At 33.5% G+C, this 21713-nt stretch overlaps 1 protein-coding gene across 4 annotated transcripts in view; it reads left to right on the plus strand.

The window, feature by feature from the left end:
• The window catches only part of Ptp99A (Protein tyrosine phosphatase 99A), a 217263-nt gene that overhangs the window by 14302 nt on the left and 181248 nt on the right, over positions 1–21713 (plus strand). For all 4 annotated transcript variants that reach the window (XM_066391188.1, XM_066391189.1, XM_066391190.1 and 1 more), the window contains exon 2: positions 14934–15242. In XM_066391188.1, coding sequence (XP_066247285.1) covers positions 14934–15242 — 309 coding nt within the window. The remainder of the gene's footprint in view (positions 1–14933; positions 15243–21713) is intronic.

Below are 21713 nucleotides of genomic sequence, written 5' to 3' on the forward strand. Positions count from 1 at the left end.
TCCCAAAAAAAGTTACAATGTAGAGCTTCAATATCAACCGTAACGTCGTATTGTGTATATCTTTCAGATTAGTAATCATCGTAAACTCAAACCAAATATGTCATAAAATTTAGGAGCTGTAAAGAAATGACTCAGAGCCATTTTCAACAAGGACCCGGGCTACACCGTTATTGTACCGGAAAAAGCACCGGAATCGTTTTAATTTTATGGGTCAGAATCCGAAACTCAATCGATATTTTGAATTTGATCAATTATAGACCCTGGATCGAAACCAAAATTAGTGTAAACGTTTGTATTACTGAAATTTCCCATTTTTGACTAAGTTTACTTTAATATGGTGTTGATACTGTTAAAGCAGCGATAAACTTTATGATACCAGAACGCAAAAGTATATGATTTTTTTTATATATATGTATGTAGTAATTTAGATTTTTAACTACTAGTGAGGGAGCAGAGAAAGGTGCCTAAACGTACTTTAACTTTAAGCAAAAGTATATTACTTAAGAACTTGTTGATCATTGGTGGATACGTTTATTAATAACTTACTGAACCTTTGTTAACAAACAAAATTGTAATATGGCAAATTCAATTTACATAGTTATCATGCCTGTGATATATATTAAATCCACATAGAATAATAACTAGGTAATAAGGTACAGTGAAACACTAAAGTATTCGTACACTATAAAAAGTTGGTTGTGACACAATAATGCTCAGTATTTTTTTCAGCTAATCTTATTGCATGAGTGTATAATAAAGTATTCCTATAAAATTAAATATATATATATATGTATATAGTGTGTCCGGATTTACCACTTTTGTAAAATCTTTATTTTTTGGCCTATTTTGACATTTTTTTTGTTACTAGATATTCAAAATGCGCATTTATGTTGTGGGTACAATGACTCTTCACCCATAATTATGGTCAATTGCGTACATTTTTATGGGATCAAATTTAAAAAAGTACTATTAGGGTTTTTTTAAGATAAAAATGAAGACAGGTTTTCAAATAGAATGACCTAAAATCCACTACAGGGTGTTCGAGAAAATCAATAAAACATGTTTTTATGTTAAACAAATTTTAGAATTGGCAAAAAATTTATTTTAACAATAAAACTGAGTGATAGTTGTTCGAAAAGAAACGTATTACTAGTATTAAAGAACTTCGAATTGTTTAAATACTAAAAACTAACCTTGTTACAATAAATTAACGTTAATTTCAATTTAATCTAGAATAATAAATTATTAATTGGGGCTAAACTGTTTTTTGGATTAAATATTAGTATTAGCAATAGGTTGTGTGCGGAAGAATAAATACGAGCGCAAAACCGCTTTTTTTTTAGCCTTTATATCTAAATAAAATAGACTATTCGGAGTATTCACAAATCTCCAATGAATGAAGTGGAGGATGAAATGCCGTAATTTACGGCGTGATGGACTAGGATCAGGATACATCCCGAGACTCAGAGTCCCATTCATCTCAAGACTTCAAAAAATTGAATTCCAAAAAAAAGAGGGAGGCCTAAGGCATCACCATGTAGCAGTCCAAAACTAGCAATGAACCCAGCAAAAAAGGCAACTGTCAACCCAATGGACAATTTAACAAATAAAATGCAAGCAAATATGTCTAATATCACTCAACAAGAGGCCAACAGGATTAGTAGATCAACAACACCACACTTTTACCACACATTTTTACTAATTACAATTACTAATACATTAAGAGTGCAAATGATAATTATATGGGAACAACATATCGACAACCATAAAGACGTCATCATTAAAACAGAGAAGGAATTCCTTTTAAAACGCAACAACGAGGAGAGAATCAGCTCTTTAAATATCGGAATACCTATAAGGACCACCCTGTACATATGTTTTCAATTTCATAGGAAATCTTTGTTATACACCCTATGCAATAAGACTAGCTGAAAAAAAAATTCAGCGTTATTATGTCACAACTGACTTTTTATAGGGTATACGAATACTTTTATAATTCACTATATGTCACTATGCTTAAAGAGTTTACCAAATACCTCGGTACCATTTGTCAAGAATTGATGGTCAATTTGATCACTAGACCTAGTTTAAGGATGCAAATGCCTATTGCACTCGTTTCTGACCGTCACAAAATTATTATGTAATGTGACCGATTTGAAATGCTAGAGCTAATCGAGGCAAAAAGCTACAAAGTGCCATATTTACTACCATCTGTTAAAAAATAGACTCCACAATGTCAAAATCATCAAGATGTGACAGCAGTATATTTACTGATATTTATGCAGTTCCTCGTTGAAATAGCCCTATTGCCATGATGCAGTGTGACATGACGGTCATTTCCATTATGGTCATGACATGACTCACATCATTATTTATTCGCATTTTTTGGGTGCACCGACAAAAACTGTTGCGCACTGAAAAAAATAATGTGCCCTGGACCGAAAGTATAGATCTCGAACCCGACGCGCATCGAAAGTTAATAAGTATTCAAGCGAACGGATCCGAAATCGATATAGTCTTTAGGCTCGGGTCCTTGATTTTCAAAATGTGGTATCCTGTGTTTCCCTAACAAACATATCCAGATCGATACTTATAAGAAGAATCTACCTGAAAATCAAACGGGAAATTATCCTGTGACGTAAGGACACGCCATTAATCAACACCCTGTATAATTTCAGTTACAGGTTGTTAATTGCACAAAAAATTTTTTTTTTGGAAAGAAAGACTTTTGTGTGGCAAATATGACTAAGAGTTATTTAAAAAAACTGAAATTAGCGTTTAACCAAGTGGAATGGTAATCCAATAAATGAAAATTTAAAATAAACATTGAAAATTTTTTCATATTTTACCAAAAAAAAAGTTAAATCACTTGTAAAGATTTGAGGATATGTTACTCGACAGTATTATAATATAAGGTATCAAGTGGTCACATTTAACCATATTTCATTAAATTTGATACCCTATACTCTACCGAACCGAAGTTTAGCTATTAAATTGAAGGGGAGTGTACGCAAGTAATTTAAGGGTATTTCGTTGCAAAGGGTCTCGTGAAGAAAGTTTAGGCTAAAAAGCAGGTTTAATATTTGTGATTTTGCAAGCGAACATGCTGCAATTTAAGGCCATTTAAAACATATAATTTTGAGCTACAGCTTATATATAATGAAACGGTGCCCCTTTCTGTTCAAACAAGCCAGGTTCCTTTGTTATTAATGGAGCTTTGTCGGCTATAAATGCTCGTAACATGTGTAAGAAATTATTTTCCTTAATGTTTCGTAACCGAAAAATACCATTTAGATGCCGCTATGCTGGCTCAACCCTCGTAAGATTTATCTTACTGTTTTTTATGGTGAAAATCTAGGTATTAAATAGTCGTTAAGTAAGATATATTTGCCTCAACCCGTAACCCGTAATCCTCGGAGCATGTTATATTGTATGATGATGCCGATGTATCATTCAATTCTTCGTAATATATCAATTTAATGTTTGTGTTTCTTCGATGCCTTAATGTTATTGGTTTTGTTTGAGAATGCTTCGAAAAACTGATTTATTTTCAGACGTCTGAATGATACGAATCACCCACATGCGTTATTAAGAAATCAATATATGCCTTGTTCCGTATGCATCGATTAGGGCCCCTTTTCGTAAGTCTTATTGGCCCAACTGTTAGAAAAATACCCCTACATAAATCACGAGAAATCATATCAAAAACACCTGTTGCGATTCCGTGCATCAATTACCTCCAATTAAATCCTTTTTGGTATAAAATGTAACATACGATGCCTTGTGAAATAACTTATTAATCCACGTTTGCTTCGCCTAAGTGATTTAATGACTGAGAGGGTACCTTTGATATGCAAAGTTAAATGCTTAAAGGTAATTAATTTGTTTCTACAAGGTATAGGGTTATCTACTTCAAAGAGATCTAGCCGAGAACAGGAGGGATTAGTTTCGTTAATCTATAGGGAACTTTCCACCTCAGTTCGGCTTTTAAATATCCAGTTTTCTACTAAAATATTCACATTGCAGTTCATGGTGAAACGCTCCAACAGGTGAGCTTCTACGTATACTCATTTTCCAAAGGTAAATTTCAAACGTTCGGAAGGATCATAATTCATCTATCATCTGTAAACAACATGAAATCTTATTAACGAACTTTTTTGCCGAAGCAGAAAAATAGGGTACAATTTACAAAATGGTATTACCATAATACAGCCGGAAGTTTGCAACATGTTAGCACGTGAAAATATGAATAAAATAAAAGGAAATTGCCGGTTTTACATTTCCATATGAAAATCACATTACTGTTTATGGTGGTCAGTTTTAGAGTAATAACATTTCAAAGTACTTTCAGTGATGCTGTATTATTACGTGACGTTTGGCCAGCTAAATTGTAACGTAATATGAACATTCTCTTCTGTAAGTGCTTATTACTTTCCTTTCACCACTCGTTTCACACAGTTATAGCGCATTTATAGAAAATAGTCTTTTGGGAACTGGGAAGCTATGTAATGCAATGCTGAGGCGTGAACAGCAAATTGAATTAGATTTCTCGCAATTTCAGTCCAACATTTCTTATGAGTATTAAAAAAAAGTTCGCGTCGACTTTAGCGCACACAGAATTAGCGAATCCACTTTCATAAAATTGCTGTCTTAAAAATAACGTTCGCTCTTCCATGTTTTGAAAATGGCGCCTAAAATACCAGCCGAGTTTATTGAAGCGGTAGCATTGCGGACTATTCTCGGTTAAGATTAACTGAGAATAACATTCACCATTTACTGAGAACTCGCACGAAAACTAGTGTTAATATTTTGGTAACAAATCTGCCGTGGTCTTGAAAATTTAGGAAAAATTAATAAAAAATCAAAAGTAAACGCTAAACTAAATTGTACGGAAGCTAAATGTCTAACAAGCGTAAAACACTCTGAAATCTCTCTTTTTGGTCGCTGAGGAATGATAGTTTATTTACTTCAGTCCAAAAGGTTGATTTCAGGTAAGTGACTGGTGTTTGATATTTGTACCTAATTATATTTGTCTTTTTTAAATTTTATTTCCTGTATTGCTGATTATTGTAAGTGATATTTGTTAGTGTTTAGTTTCTTTTTATGTATCCGAGGTTTAGCTATTGCTCAAACCTAAGCAATCAAATGTTATCCATGCTTACCGAATAAGTGGCCACATATCGATTTTCGTGAAGTAATCTGCTCATAAAAGTTATTCTGAAGAGAGTGACCGAATTGCCACCGAAACGTTATCAGGGGTTTTCGTTCGAGTCCGTAGTATTGGGCAAATGTTACTCTCAATTAATTTTATCTGAGAATAGTGCGCAATTTCACTTCTGCAACAACCCTTACTAGAGTCTGAGGGATTATTCCTCCTCCTCCCCCCTAAAAAAAGAGGAATAATGATTTGCCACAAAGATATAGGACATGTTAAAATTAACGTAGTGATATCGATTTTTGTTGTGATTTATTTGTTTCTCATTCGTTACGACATTCGCCAGATGGATGAAATCATGATCCGCTGTTATCACTTTGCTTGGAGGTGGGAATTTTTTATTCTAAATTTAGTGGGGATTCTGTTTAAACATTTTATATAGGGTGTTTCAGAATTATGAAATCAAACTTCTAGGGATTGTTCAGTGAAACAATAAAAGGCATCTGATTGTGAATATAAGAACCCGCATCCGCAAACAAATCCCTAAGGCGCTACGGCTTTATAATGCTTTAAGACAATTATGTGCAAAAATGTGTTTTATCGAATTTTAATACGTTTCGTTTTAATTTGTTTCTACAAAATAATACTACACTAATTGTTCAAAATGTCGCCCTTGCACTTCATTGCATAAACGACGTACGTGGTTTCTGTGGACTTGGTTAAAAATTGTACAATCATTTTGAACAACTTCAAATGCTGCAGTGATTCGTGCAATTAGGTTTTGCTCTGTTTCTACTGGCATTTCATAAACCAGAGACTTTACGCGTCCTCACAGAAACATATCTAAAGGTGCTAGGTCGGATGACCTAGGGGGCCACGGAACTGAATTACTTTTCCTGGTCGACCGTTGTCCAAATTGATTAAGTTCAAGGACGACATTTTGAACAATTTCTGTAGTATTATTTTGTATAAACAAATGAAAATAAAATGTACTAAAACTCAATAAAACACATTTTTGCACATAACTGTCTTAAAGCATCACAGGGCCGTAGAGCCTAAGGGAGACGTTTGTGGTCACGGGTTCTACTCATATGTCTTCTATTGTTGTACTGAACAATCTCTAGAAGTTTGATCTCATTGTTCTGAAACACCCTGTATACTTGAACAAGTTAGTTCCTATTCATGTGAATTGGTTTGGGAATGAATTTGTAATGAACGAATTTAGTACATCCTGGCAAGGCAGCGATCAATCTTGACCACAAAGTTATTTATTTTAAAATGTCGTAACCAGACTTTCCCCACGAAAAATCGTCCCATTCATTTATTTTCTCTTAAATTACCTCATAAAATATTCTTTAACTGTTACAAACAAATTGAAGCTCCGATCGTGTGGGTGCTAAAATGGACAAGCCCAACTCAATTCTCATTTATACAAATGTAAATAATGACTCCAATATATAAAGAGGTTAAGAAATTTAGAAACACTTACTAAAACGATGCTAATTGAAATCTTGGGCGAAGCTACAGGTAATGTAACCCTCAGAAATGTTTAATCGAATTATTCGGGCATAGAAGAGGTTAATTAATAAGCCAATGGTGGCCTGTCAAGCCTTTAAACACTTTGAAAATGTTTTCCATAATTACTATTTTGTTTTCTGTCAGGCAGGTATTGAAATTTCCATATTTTAATAGATTGTACTCACTCCGAGCTTCAGTGACAATGTTGTATCCCTGAGGGTGTTTCGTTAGAGGTTGTGGCACCGATGAACTTAATACAAAATTGCATGATAAATTTAACCAATTAATCGAGTTTATAGGTAAAGTTAACTCGTTGGTGCAAATACTTATTGCTATGTTTTAAAATGTTTTTTATATTATATATTTATTTAAAACAGATGTGAATTAAACTGTGATGATGTTTTTTCATGCAAAACCGAAACCGGGACGCACGGAAAATATGCAGAACAAGGTGATATCATACAACTTTTATAAATAAACCCCATAAAAATAAATAAATTCTGTATCAAAATTATTGGTGGGTATATTTATGTTCAACGATAAAAGTGAAGAATTTATTTATGTTTACTTTTACTCTAACTACTAACTAATTTGAGTTTCGAAAAATAACTTTTAGCTGTATTTGCCACATAAATGATGCAGATCTGGATATGCTTCGTTAACGAGATACAGGGTGCTAAATTTTGGAAACCAAGTATCCAGACTAAAAGGCTATATAACTTTCGGTTCGGTTCGCGTACACGACAAGCTTAAATACTTTTATAAAAATAAAACCCGTGGATTAATTATAATGGTAAACGTTAAATTGCTAAACGACCTCCTGAAATGTAAATATTTCATACTTCCATTTAATCTCATTTTACAGGTAACTACTAATCCTAAATTTTTAGATTGGATGCAGAGTTTCGGAATACTTCATTTGAAAACGAAAAAATATATTTTTTTAATGTTTAAAAATAAATTATAGCGTTTCGAGGGCATAATAAATAGACCCTTCAAATAGAGGGGGTTGAATATAGGGACGATATTTTTTGATTGCAGTAATATATCATTTTGAAATTTTAAATTTACGTGTTTTGGGATGAAAAGTCATATAGATACAAACTTATTAATAGGCTTATATAAATTTGAAGGGGTGGTTTTCGAATGGGAATCCCTTGAAAAGGACCTACTTTTTTTCGAGTTTTTAAAGGTTAAGCGTCGATATCTCGGGAATCGGTAGCGTATTCGCTTTATCAAATACCCCCCCTCCTTCAAATTAACCATCTTGATTAGCTCTAAAAGCTTGCATCAATCCGGCTATAATGTGTCTTTTAATTTTTGAAATACATGATTACTTTCAAATATGTTTTTATTTATTTTTGCGATTCTGAAAGTACTCTAAATAAGGAGAATTAAGAAAATCTGAGTCGATCTTTTGATGATAATGATGAAAGCTCGAGTCCGAGTTTTCATTTTTATTTCAAAAATTATGTTATAAAATAAAATATATCGTACATTTGAATATCAAGTACAGCTTCCTTAATATGTCAGATATTCTACGTAACTTTTATGGATACTGGAGGCCTATTGTGTAGGTTGATATAGCTATAGAATAGACCATGTTTATATATTGATGGGCTATGTAATGGAAGGGTGTAGTTTAATGTCCTGTTTCTATAATTAGTAACTGGGGTGAATATCAATTTGCCTGTGCCAGGACAAGGTATTATCTAATTCTGTACCCAAAAGTTTTACAAAATGATTTATACAAACGTTTGTTACTGCAGGTTCACGTTTATTGGCATTACCTAAGTTTGCTTTACTTGTCCGAAATATTACAACGTTCGTTCTCCTCTTGTTAACAAGTTTGTTTTTAGAAAACAATTCATTAGCCATAACCAATGTTTGCCTTGTACTGATTTGCGGCAGGAAAATTGAACCTTAGAGTACATGATACTCTAAAGTTGCTAAGCAAACTTATCGAATTTTAATTAAGGATCTATTATTTGAAGAACCGTAATCATTTCGATAATTATTCTCTTTTTTTAAATTTTTTTACCGTGTCTCGAAGAAAGATTGTCTGATTTGATCTGGTACAGTAAGCGTGGTAGTGTGAAGTAAACTTATATGTATATGCCAGAATAGCGTTGGACGCGTTTTCCATATTTAAGGAAAGGTATCTTTTAATAGCCAAAGAATTAAAAGACAGACTAGCGAATTCACTACCCCACGACCGCTCTTCTGCCCATTATAAACTACCTATTCTTTATATTAACTGCCTATTATTTGTCCCTGCTGTCTTAACTTTCCCAGTTCTGGTGAGTTCTTCAGAACCGTGGAAAAAGTACCTGCTAGTCCCTGTTACAGAGGGACCAATAGTTTAATGTCACCAAAATAATTAGCAAACATGGCCACTTGGGAGCGTCATGGTATTAGTGACCTCGCTCGACAATGCTTTTTCTTAAGAAGGCTGTCAGCCCGCTTCTCTTGTCTCTTCTAATGTCAAACTCTTCTAATGTCAAAACTTAAGAACCAATAAATCTCCGACATATACAATATACAGAGTTATGCGAACGACCGGTTTTCTTATTGTGACCCGAAAACTAATCAAAACTCATCAAAACCAGTCTTAGGTCGTCCAAACTGACTAGTGGGATTGTCTAACTCATCCAAAAATAAATGATTGTTGTCTAAAACTGATACGAACGAATTAAAACCCTTCAATAATGTTAAGTAATATTACACGTATTGACACTTAATCTTGTTTTTCATAGTTTATCAACAAAATGTGGAGCTCCAGCAAATAAGGTTGAAATTTCGCAATAAATTTGGGGGAGTGTTGCTTAAAACTACTGTAAAATCGTAATTGCCCGATTTAAAATCCGGCTAAATTTTTGGACTTTCAGAGATAAAAGTTTCTTTTTAATTTTTTAGTAAGTTTCCACTATCGTCTCTAGAATTTGGGGGAATTTTTCTGCTACATATCAGAATAGAATTTTCTACAATATTTACAGAAATCTATATTTTAAGAATATTTTGGAAAAATGGGAATTGTTCTTTTAAATGTAGATAAATTAGTAGAATTTAAGAAATACAGATTTACTTTTGAAATTGAGGAAAGTTTTATCTATGGAATCTGAATTTTTCCATCAAATCTGGGAGAACTGGAACTTACTTAAATTCATGTTTGAGCATGTTGCTAAATTTTGATAGAATGATCCATACTCAGATTTGGCTTTTTGAGGGTATTTTTGACAATTTAAGTCAAATTTAAATTGCGAATTGAAAAAACTAGTTCGTAGATTACTGCATTAAAGTTCATCTTGAATTGCTCATTGACGTTAATATGGTTTTATTCAAACTGATATCGTAAACCCAATAATAACTATTGTAGATTGATGAAGGGTATAATACCGAAGAACCACCTGCTTGCGTCATATAATATAAAGCAAATGTCTGTAGGCAACTGCTCTTCTTTGCCCTTTGGAGGATTTAAATGGATTAATGGCATAGATATTTTCAATAAGAACGACGCTTTTAATTTAATTGATGAAGGTCAATGCGATTTTCAAAGCATTCCTTGAGTTACTTTTTTAATGTAATATTCAATTAATAATAGATTAAGAATTCGCATTATTCCTCACAACTTTTCCTGAAATTCTAATTGTATTAAAAGGGTACTACGGTGCAATTTGGTGTTATTATTTTCACTTGATGTGATAAACCCTATGTAGAATGCTCTGCGCCAACTTTTCTCGGAAAAAAGCTCTCTTGAGTCTCGTTAATGCCTTTTCTTATTAAAATTAGCAAGGGACCTGGGTATAAACTGCAATATTAGCTCGTAGAATAGTTTGAACAAATCCGTCTCTTTATTTCTTTAATAAATGATTTGGAAAGTTTAGAAGAAAAAGTTCTCGTCCAAGAGATAGATTAAATAAAATTTATCGGCGACATAAATTTCTTATTATATCTGTGCTTAACTTGGCCGAGTTAAATTATAGATACTTTTAGAGACCTCTTACATTGTTGAAATATGGCGAGGTTTTATCCGAAGGTCGTTTTATTAGAATATTCTCTCCATATAAGAGTGTTTGACACTACAGTTTTAGTTTTTAAAAGCTCTGCGATGAAACGAAAGTTTTGCTTAAAGTTTCCCTGAAACAAATACCAAGCTGCCTTTCCTTGAGGGCTTAGCCCCAATATAAAGGATTTTGCTAGGAATTCTTAATAAGAATGAGTGGTCTTGCAAGAGATTGTTTCGATTAAACTCACTGAAAAGTTCCAGGATTTTATGCGAACTCGTTAGAGCGATTTTTATTACAGGTAACCAGATAATGTCCTAAACCTATTACAAACTTTCGGAATGTTATATTTTAACCTTCAGCGAAGTTTAATGTTTGAAACCGGTTTTGGTTTCCACTTCTCAATAATTAGTTTTTACTAAGCCATAGACTTTGCTAATTAAGGCCGCATGCCCTGGAACACATTAGCCTTGGCGGGCATGCAATATAGGGACGGTGGAAAATCTTCCTTTAAAACTCTTGCAAATAAGCCCACGCTGAAAATTGCGGAAAACACATTAGTTTTGCTTAGCATGTAGCGGAAAATAATAGAACCGTGTATGTGTGCACAAGCTGCAACTAATTTTCCAAGTTTTTCGGACATTCACCCGTTTTATTTTGTTAAAATTCATTTAACATCACATTTAATTGAACTTCAACCCACAGATGATTCCATGGTGAATGCGTATTACTAAACTTCCCCTGGAAATTGAAATGTGTTGGTACTTTGAATTACTCTGCATTGAAAGCCTCTGTTAATTTCTCTGAAGTGACAAAGAAATAAACTAATTTAACAGCGCTACTTAATGCAATAGAGCATACAGCAGTGTAAATTTCACGTTTCAATTACGGAAAACATCTTCAAAGTGCTTAGAGATTTGATTGGCTTATTAATTAATTTTCCCTATAGACCAATAATTCAATTAAGTATTCCTGAGGGCCACACTACCTTTAGCTTTGCCCAAGACTTCATTAGCATTTGCATTCAATTTTGATTGGTTTAGGCTCTTTGTTTCCGAGCTTCTTTAAGCTATTATATTTCTCTTTATATTTATTTCGTCTTCATTGATCATATTTTAATAGAAGTTGGTTCGGGTTGCTGGGATTTGAGGAAATGAAGCTAAAGATCTTTATAAATTTTCAAAATTAGCTGCCACGTCGGTCTTTCTAGAGCCCGGCGAAATGATTCATTTAATGATTTTTTCATACAATATGGGTGCACTAAAATATTTCTTTAATAAAAAAATGTATTCTTCAATATCAGATTTCACTTAGGAAGTGGGACCTACCATGAAATATCATTTTTCTGTTTCAAGCTTCTAAAAATCAGTTATTCGCCGAAATTCCAATTTTCGTCATCAATTTCCATGCAATTTCAATTTCGAATGTGAAATTTATATTAAAATTGTACTAAAATTGGCAATAAATTTAGAATTTAACTAGTTTTTAAAATGTTAACCTCGATTTTAAGCAATTTTTTACTACAAAACTCGACCCGGCTCGAACGTGAGATGTCAGAGATCCAGCCCGACCCGAACGATTTGTCTTGGGGTCGCTCGGGACGGGTCGGGCCATCATTTAGATCTTCCACCGACGGACCATTTCGTCGCGCCACCGTATAACGCCACTCAGTCGCTTGTATCAAACGATTTTGTTTCGCTACTTAGTCGCGCCGCAGAGAGGTTAGTGTGGAAGGGGGCGAGAAAGTTCGATTATTCATATACTGGGACGAAATTCAATTGATTTTATACATTTATAATTCTACTCATTCATGCCAGTCAGCGTGGCCGAAGCCAATAGAATCATCACTCGCGTTAATGGGTACACGCTTTTAGAGAACTACTCGTACTATACTTGGAGATGGTACTTCCTACTATTTGCGACGTCTGTATGTGGCAAAGAGTGGTTCGTGACTCGGTCGAACGAATAAGTTCCACATCCAGTTCAAAATTGATTCAAGTGAGAAGTGTGTTACAGCAACCGAGTAGCGGTACTCTGTAGCGCATTCACGTCATCCGTCTGTAGGAGCCCTTAAAGCTTATACTTTGGGCTAGTAGATGCGAGCAGTCGTGCCGATCTATCTCTTCTCGTTTTGAAGCTGCAGTTTCATTTCTGCTTAAATGAAACATTCAGAGTAAATAGTTTCTTTTTGAAAAATTCAAAAAATAACCCTTCACAAAAGATTTTAATTAGAAATTTGGAATTGTGAGTTCGTTAGCACTGAATCTGGACTATTAATTGTCGTAGATCACGCAAGTCTATCTCTCCTTGTTTTAAAGTTACAGTTGTTTTTGTTCTTGACAACAATCTTCAGAAGAGTATTTTTTTATAAACATTTTAAAAATCGTCCTTTCATGTGGATTTCACTACAAAGTTGAAATTTTGAGATCATTAGTCTTAAACCTATAATTTTTAATGTCGTGAAACACACAAATTCTTTCCTTGCTATAAGGTTAGAGCTGGTTTTCTATTTATTGAACTGCAACGTTCAAAATAGGAATTGTTAGGAAAAATTAAAAAATTCGCCTCTCTAAAAGCATTTTAACTAGAGATTTTGAAGTTTGAGGCCAAATAGACCCAAGTCTGGACTACCAAATATTACCAGACGCCTATAAATCTTCCTCTCTCTTCTTACGTAGGAAGCAGGCTAAACTCAGAATGTTAGACAATGATAGTAATCTGCAAATATATTCAGTTTTATATTAGGGAAATAATTTATTATGCAAGTTACGAAAGTGTTATGGGATGGTAGATATGGAATTCTTATGTATAGAAGTAGTAAGTATGCAGTAAAGGTTTTATTTATCAGAAGAAGGCGTTAGGAATTATGTTAAACCTAGAATTCAGAGAATCTTGCAATGGAAAATGCAAAAAAATTGAGATTATTATGTCTGCTCTAATATATAGTGTGATTTAAAATTTAGTGTAAATATTTTAGGGGCGTATTTTTAAGGTCAAAGGAAAACTTTTTTTTTCTGTGAACGTGAATCCGCAAATGCTTAGTTTTCGACATACAGAGTGTTAAAATATTGTCATTATCCAAATTCATAGTAGAATATGACTGCGTGGTTTACAATCCTACGCGTTTTTTGTCAAATTTGTTGCAACCTCTCTTAGGAATTCTCCTAAGACTTTTAGGAATGATACAGGTAGAAAACAGATTATTACAAAAAAAACAAAATAAAAGAATACTCAAATTTATTGAAAATTCTCATAGTTTACCAGCATTGTTCCTAGGGGTGTTAAAACTGAAAGTTCCATCGTTGGTGACCGGACGATTTGGAAATGTTATTGCACACAACTTTAGCACTTAAAGCGCGTTCCCTTTAGTCAGACCATTAACATAATGGATGTCAGCTAAATGTTCAAATGTCCAAATGTATCAAATAGGGGAAAAAGTCTTATTTTGACCTTAAAATCTGCCCCTAAATTCTTTATACCGAATTTTGAACTATCCTGTATATTTAGCACTGCATAGTTTTCTTCTTTAAAAATAGACATACGTTTTAGAGGCAACCACTTCAAAGCCCATACTCAACTAGAACTTTAAATTATAAATTAGAGGTTTATAGACTAAAGTGTATCAGAAACGAAGTAAAGGAATTATTTAACTCAATGCCATTAGTTATAAAACATTGCATCGAATTAAATTCGTTAAAAAAGACCTTACTTAAATTGTTAATTAGTTTGAAGCCCCATTTCTTTTTACTACTTATTTTACGCTTTTTGCGGAATTTTATCAGGTTGTTGGTAAGCTATGAAAATAAGTTATACTTTGTGAGCTCTTTGACATCATTTTACTATTTGTTTATATTGTTAGAATAAAGATATTTATTGCTTTTATTATTACATCTCCTTGTTTTTAAGCTACAATTACTTTTCTACTTGACTGCAACATTCAGAAGAATATTTTTTTTAGAAAAAAAAATCCTCAACAAGGACTTTACTAGAAATTTGAAACTTTGAAGTCACTTAGTCCAAATCTTAAACTATTAAAGTTCGCGAGCTGCACAAGTCCCTTTTTATTTGTTTTAAGGTTACAGCTGTTTTTCTATTTGACTGCAGCATTGTGAAAAAAGTGCTGCTTTTTGTTTCAATCAACTAATTTATATTCTAAAAATAATTTACATAGATAGTGCCCTCTCACAACAACATTTCTAGCTACATTAAAATAACCCTAAAAAATTCTGTTTTACTAATATCTAAATCTATTTCAGAAACCCCCATGAAGGCTGAATATTATACAGCACATGCGAAAGAAAACTTCACATTCCGGTGCCCAGGTGCCAATGAAAGTACCCTCGTGCAGTACCTGGAATGGCACTCAGAATCCAAACATAAGAAAGTATTGGAGTACCACAAAGATGCGGGCACTACCTTATATCACGAATGGAAGGATCGCGTCACCATGGACAAAGACTATAGGCTCGTGTTCATGAACGTTACTTCTGCTGATAGTGGTGATTATATATGCCTGATAAATCATAGATTATTACCTGACGTGATGTTCAGGTTTACGGTTATCGGTAAGTATTTTGATGCATTTTAAACATTTTCTGCTTCTGAGAGTAAAAGAAGTCTATTGAAATTTCTCCATCTCTGGAAGTGCATAAAATCCGACACACATGTTTATATCCGTACTTTCCTCGATGGGTTATATTTTTAGAAAAGTTTCTGTGTTTCCACTTGTGACGTGGTATTAAGAACTGTGAAAGGTGAAAATTTAGATCCTTCAGAGGCGTAATATATTGCCGCCTTTGTTTTTTAGACCCCGAATCCCATGTTGGCAGCGGCGCTGACTTTAGTCTTAAGGGAAATAAAATTCTGGCCTCCGTTCCGAGATATAATATTATAGCTCTTTGTTTTAAAATACTCTTTTTATTTCCGGTGCTGTAGTCCAATTTTTTTATTCGAGTGCCCGATAAGTATCTTTCTTTCCCAAAGATAAGGTATCAATGGCGTTCTTTTATGGGGTAATTCTAAAATAAAAAGGGTATAAAAGAATGCTGAACTATGGTGAATTATACAGATCGCCGCCTTCAAGCGGTATTAGCACGAAGCGAATTTATTACTAAGACGTTTAAGGGCTGTTTTCAAGAAACCCTTTTTATGCAAGAAGGCAAATATTAGATTCGTGGAAATTCAGCATGTAATTGTTTTCTGAAAATAGGTTTATCTAATATTTACTAAGTTTCTGCTTCAGCCACTTAAAGCTATAAATTTACCTTGAAATCTACATTTAACTTATTTACAAGGCGGAAGGAAGTTATAAACTAGAAACTTCCCAGCAGTGCAGAAATGTTTGCTTAGCACGCATTTACGCATTTCCAAATTGGTTTATTAATTTTCCGAAATCTATTATCTCACCTGTGACAGGTGGAACAACGGATCCATAATGATGTGTTAGTTGGGCGATCGCACATGAAACAGTTTCTGTATACGTTACAGGTTCGAACAGGGCCTCATTACCTATCAGTGTGTAGAATTCCGATTAGTTCCACTCGGTGCATAATGATATTTGATAAAGCCAAGGCTTAAGCAATACTCTGAATCAAGGGTAAATAGGTTTTATGCGAGACTATACAACTTCAAAGCTCTATTGTGCTAGCCGAAAATGAATGGGTTTGTTTTTAATTCCATAATAAGTAAGTGTAAACTAAAATTTTAAACGAGTAAACATCACGTGGATTAAAATTTCGGGAGAATAGGATAATAAATTTTCAAGCTGCATTATTTTGGCCGGTTTCGTTCAATCTTGGCTAAACTTTATTCATATCATGTAGGCGTTTAATCTAGCCATTAAAAGTCATATAAATTGTTAAAGTTTAAGGGATTTATATGCTCAACTTGTAACACAAACTTCAAAACACCCCTAAAATATACATAAAGTTTTTAGTATAAACACTTCCAGTAATGGTGTTTTTATTTTAAAACCTCTAAAATACAATGATAAGGATTGTTGCAACTTTCACTCAGTTTTGTAATGGATGGGGTTATTCGTTCCGCCATTGAACTTGCAGAAACTTGACAAAATTCGTCTTACATAAGTCAACACGAGGTATTTTAATTGGAACCTGAATTTCCTCGAAACCACTTCAGCTGCTCGTTTAACAAACCCTAAAGTTGCGTTAAATTGTTGAACGATCGAGGTAGGCAAATGAAGCAACAAATGAAAATAAATGTAATAGTATACACTTCTTCGTGAAACTCCACTTACGTGTATAATGAAACAACTCCAGAAATATACTAGAGCATAGAATGCTCGTTATAAATGTAGATTTTTTCTTGTGGTCAACTAAACTGCTACAACTGGAAAATTCTTGCTAACGAAAATTGTTTCAATATACAGGGCGTCCCGGGAGAACTTCTAGTAAGAAATGTAACAATGCTGGTGAAGAATGTGACTAAGTATTTTCTTATCCGAAATGTACTAGACGAGTATTTACTCAACATGAGAATTGTTCGTTCTTAAGTCAATAAAAGAATTATTTGATGCATGTTATATTATAGCTTAATTTCAATTCCACATTTAGTTAATAGAAATGTAGACAAAGTTACAACGAAGAAATTAGTTTTCTCCATTCTAAACAAAATATCGTCTTGCGGATATCTGAACTAAGAACACTCAATATGATACATTAATGTTGAATTCGAGTGTTTACTTCTTAATGCGTTTTAGAGATGACGAAAGCTAAAATTCGTAAAGAGAACATTTTTTGACCAAAGCTTGTAGGAATTGTTCTTAACGTTTTGTGTCGCGAAATTGACCTTTAAAACCTAATTATGACTCACGCTGTAGATCGGTTCACTTCTACTAAAAGGAACCTTGCAGACCCTTTCCTTTGAGAGATATAAAGTGGTACATGATAACGTCCTCCTATATTCTTTACCATAACTTTCAAGTGTAAAATTGTATTGAAGCCATCATCTCGTTCGGCGTCTCCACCGGGAAAAAAAACATTTTAGATTCTTTCGTTATATATATATTTCTAAAATTGTTGAATTCTTAAATAATCTTTTTCTGTCATTGAAGTCCTAATACTTTTCCCTGGAACTTTCAAGTAGAGAAGCCAATTGAGAACTTATTTTTCGTACTTTTACAATTACTTTTACCTATCTTTAGCAGTTTAAGACTAGATAGTCTGTCATTATCGAAAAGAATCCTTGTAGAGTCTTCCATTTTTGGAGTTTTAAATTGCTAAACTTAGTTGAATCCTTAAGTAGTCTTATTGGAACTTGATATTTGCGTTCTACTTTTGTCCCTAATTTCCAAGTAAAGAAGCGAATTCATATATTTTCAAAAGCAACAAATAAAATTGAATGTAGTAATACTTGTTGTAAAATGTACTTCTTTCTGAAACTCCACTTACGTGGATAATGAAACAGCTCCAGAAATGTACTAGAGCATGAAATGCTTGTTGTAGGAGTGGGTTTTTCTTTTTGTCTCTTAACCTGCTGAAACCTAAAAATCCATGCTGACGAAAATTATTTCTATATACAAAGTATTCCAGGAGACCTTGTGGTAATAAATTTAATAAAACAAAGTAGAAAATCACCTTGTTACCGAGATATAAAGTTCCAAAGTTTGCAGACATAAGTGGCGAGTTGAAGGGACCGTGGCCGACACCTTAAGCAGACACATTCAGTGGAGCAGACACAAGTTTGCGCGACGCAAAACAATAGTTTCGAGCTGTCTGTAGCTCTTTCACAATTCTTAAATGTAGTGTCTGCTACGTCTCTGCGGTGTGAAGTAGAGGAATAAAGTTAATTAAAGGGCCGTACCAGTCACCAAATTAGTCACTACAGGTCAAAGTTTTATAATAAGTTTTTGCCCTACCGAGGTATAGCTATATTGATTAGATCACGACAGACACCACAATGAGTTTCACACTTAAAGAGAGCCGTACATAATCCAACAAATTGTGCATCAAATTGGTGCGTAATGTTGTGTTGCACAATTACATTACTTACTAAGGACCCATATATTATCAAACACATTGGTTGGGCATAGCTTAGTTGAACAATAGTTTGCCAATGTATGGCAATGTTTGATGTGTTTCGACAAACCCACCACTGAAAAATGTTGTACATTGAAACGCAATACGTACATACACCACACAACGCGCTTCACAACTTTTCCCTTTAACAAGGTATCTAAAATATTTTTAAACTAGTCAAACAATTGCGTAACACATGAAACATTGGCATACATTTAACAAATTATTATGGAACAGTACGTGTTGTACTGCTCAGTTGCATTATTCATAAGGTACCTATACCTTACTAAAAAAAATCGCGCAATATATGCTGTTATACATGCATTCATCAATGTAGGGCAGTAATTGATGCGTTACGATAACTCTACAATAGAAGAACGGTGCGCAATGGAACGCAGCGCGTACATACATCGCACGATGCGTTCCGCTTTTTTCCTGTTGCACAAAATTATATTTAAACGTTCGTGAAACTAGTTAAATAATTGTACAACGTATTAAACACTGCTATACATTGGCAAATTATTGCACAACAGCATGTGTTGCGCAATTTGTTTGCTGATATATGGGACCCTTTTCAATTTGAATTTGTGAGGTCTGGCACAAAAAAATATTAACGCACACCGATTTGTATTGCAGGCTTATGAGGTAAACCTGAACAGACACCGGTGTCTGCTATGACGTTCAATGTGTTAAACCATCAACAATTTTAGGTATTGATATAATTTATACTGACAATATCAGGTACTATTTGAATATAATAAATGGTAGGAATTGTGAGCAGGGGCGTGTATATAGAGAAAGTGAATACTTGTTATGAATATCTAATTCCGCACGTAATTTCCTTAGATCATCAAGGAAATGCTTTACAATTAACAATATACGACAAATCGAAAGTAAAAGGACATTAATTTGAACTAAAGTATCAATTGAAATAATACCTATCTGTTTCAAGTATTTTCTTTACGAGTATTTACTCAACATCGTAATTTGGTATTCTCAAGTAAATAAAAGTATTAGTTTATACAAGGTCAAGCTTTATTTCAATGAGATACTTACTTCTTGGAAATGTATTTATATTTTATTCAATAATTCACTTTTTAATGTATATAAATATGTTTTAAATTACTTAAATAATTTGTAAAACTAATGCCTTCTAAGAGTAACATCAAAATAAGCTTAAAATTCATGATTCTCATACCAAAAAAAATAAAATTACCAATTTTCAGATTTATGCTATCAAAACTTTCTTAACTATTGAAACATTTCAGAATAAAATTTAAACTTTGACCACGCTGTATTTCTTAACGCTCTCACGCTCTCACGCTGTCTCCAGTGACATTAGTGTAAGCTATGTTGAACTCAATCACCATATTTTGGTGTCGAGTATTTCCAGTTTAGTGTTGGCTAATTCTTTTTGATTCACCCTATACATATATTCCAGACACGTATCTCAGATACAATGAAAGCCGTAATTAGAACAAGGGATATTATTCCAAAAAGGAGCTTTTCTTAATGTTTCAAGTCAAGAAATCGACCTTTCTTTTTAACTTTAGACCTAATTATAACTCACCCTGTATATTGGCTCATTTTTTCTAACACCAACCTCCTAAAATCTTTCCTTTGAGAAATATAAATTTATAAACTGGTACATGATGATGTCCTACTATTCTTGATCATAACTTCCAAGGGTAAAATTGTATTGAGGCTATATTTTCAGAATCTTAAGGGCAGTATAGGGGTCTCTCTCTATCGACAAGAAGCATTTTAGAGTCTTTCGTTATACATTTCAAAACTTCGTGAACTCGGAAATAATTTTTTGGGGTCTTAATGATTTGCTGTTGCTCTTGTCGATAACTTCCAAGCAAAGAAGTGAATTGAGGGCATTTTTTCAATACTTTTAGGGTAGATATAGAATTTTTTCTCTTCCAAAAAGAAACATTCTATATTCTTCGCTTTCGAAGTTGTAAAATTTTATGATTGATTGAGTCCTCGATTAATATCATTGCTTTTCGTAGATATTCTACTATTTTTAACCATAACTTCCAAAGCCAAGAGGTCCATTAATCTCATATTTGTAGTAGTTTAAGGGTAGGTAATCTGTCTCTACCAAAAATAAACTTTTTGGAGTCTTCCATTTTAGAGTTTTAAAGTGCTAAACTTAGTTGAACACTCAAGTAGTCTTATTCGAACTTGATGATTCCCAGTAGTGCTCATAACTTCCAAGCAAAGACGCGAATTGAGCTCATATTCTCAGTATTTTAAGAATAGGTAAAGACGTTTCGACCAAAAAGAACATTCTAGAACTTTCAATTTGGGAGTTATGGATTTCTTATTCTGGTTGAACCCTTCTGTTCTGCATTTTATATAGTTTTTAACCGCCACTAAAGTTGCATAAAAAGTTGGTTTATAGGATAGGTCGAGTAAGCTATAGAATTCATTTCTGTGTACGAAAATGAGTTAAGAGTGAATAAAAAACTAAGGAAAAGTCAATACAAAAATTTGTCGCTCTGCAAAATGGTGATTGGATAAGCTTTTCTACTTTTTATTATGCTTTGCCCCGTATATAGATACTAGTGATAACTGTCAAAAACACCATTTCGTTCCACACAATGAGCCTGTAAAGCACCGAAACTAGGTCAGAAATGCCAAAAAATTTAGTGCCTCATTCGTTTTAACGGGCAGTTTAGTTTATTTGAGTGTTGGTCCACGGGGACACCAATTTCTAAACATCAGTTTCATTTTCACTTCATCAGATTTTAAAAATGCTTCATCTTCACATGTAATTTATGCTAATATTAGATAGTTAACATTTGATGTCGAGGAAGCAAGGGAATGTACAAGGCGATAAACGGTATAATGTTCCACAATCATCTTAATTTGAATAATATATTGGTGCTAGTCGATTGGGAATAAGAGGATATGAGGTGGTTTCAGTGACATAGTGACATAGTAAAAAGACCTCAACATTTTGTGTAGTCTTTATATAGAAAAGTAACACAT

Source organism: Euwallacea similis, chromosome 6 (genome assembly GCF_039881205.1).
Source record: "Euwallacea similis isolate ESF13 chromosome 6, ESF131.1, whole genome shotgun sequence".
In the NCBI taxonomy this organism is placed as follows: domain Eukaryota; kingdom Metazoa; phylum Arthropoda; class Insecta; order Coleoptera; family Curculionidae; genus Euwallacea; species Euwallacea similis.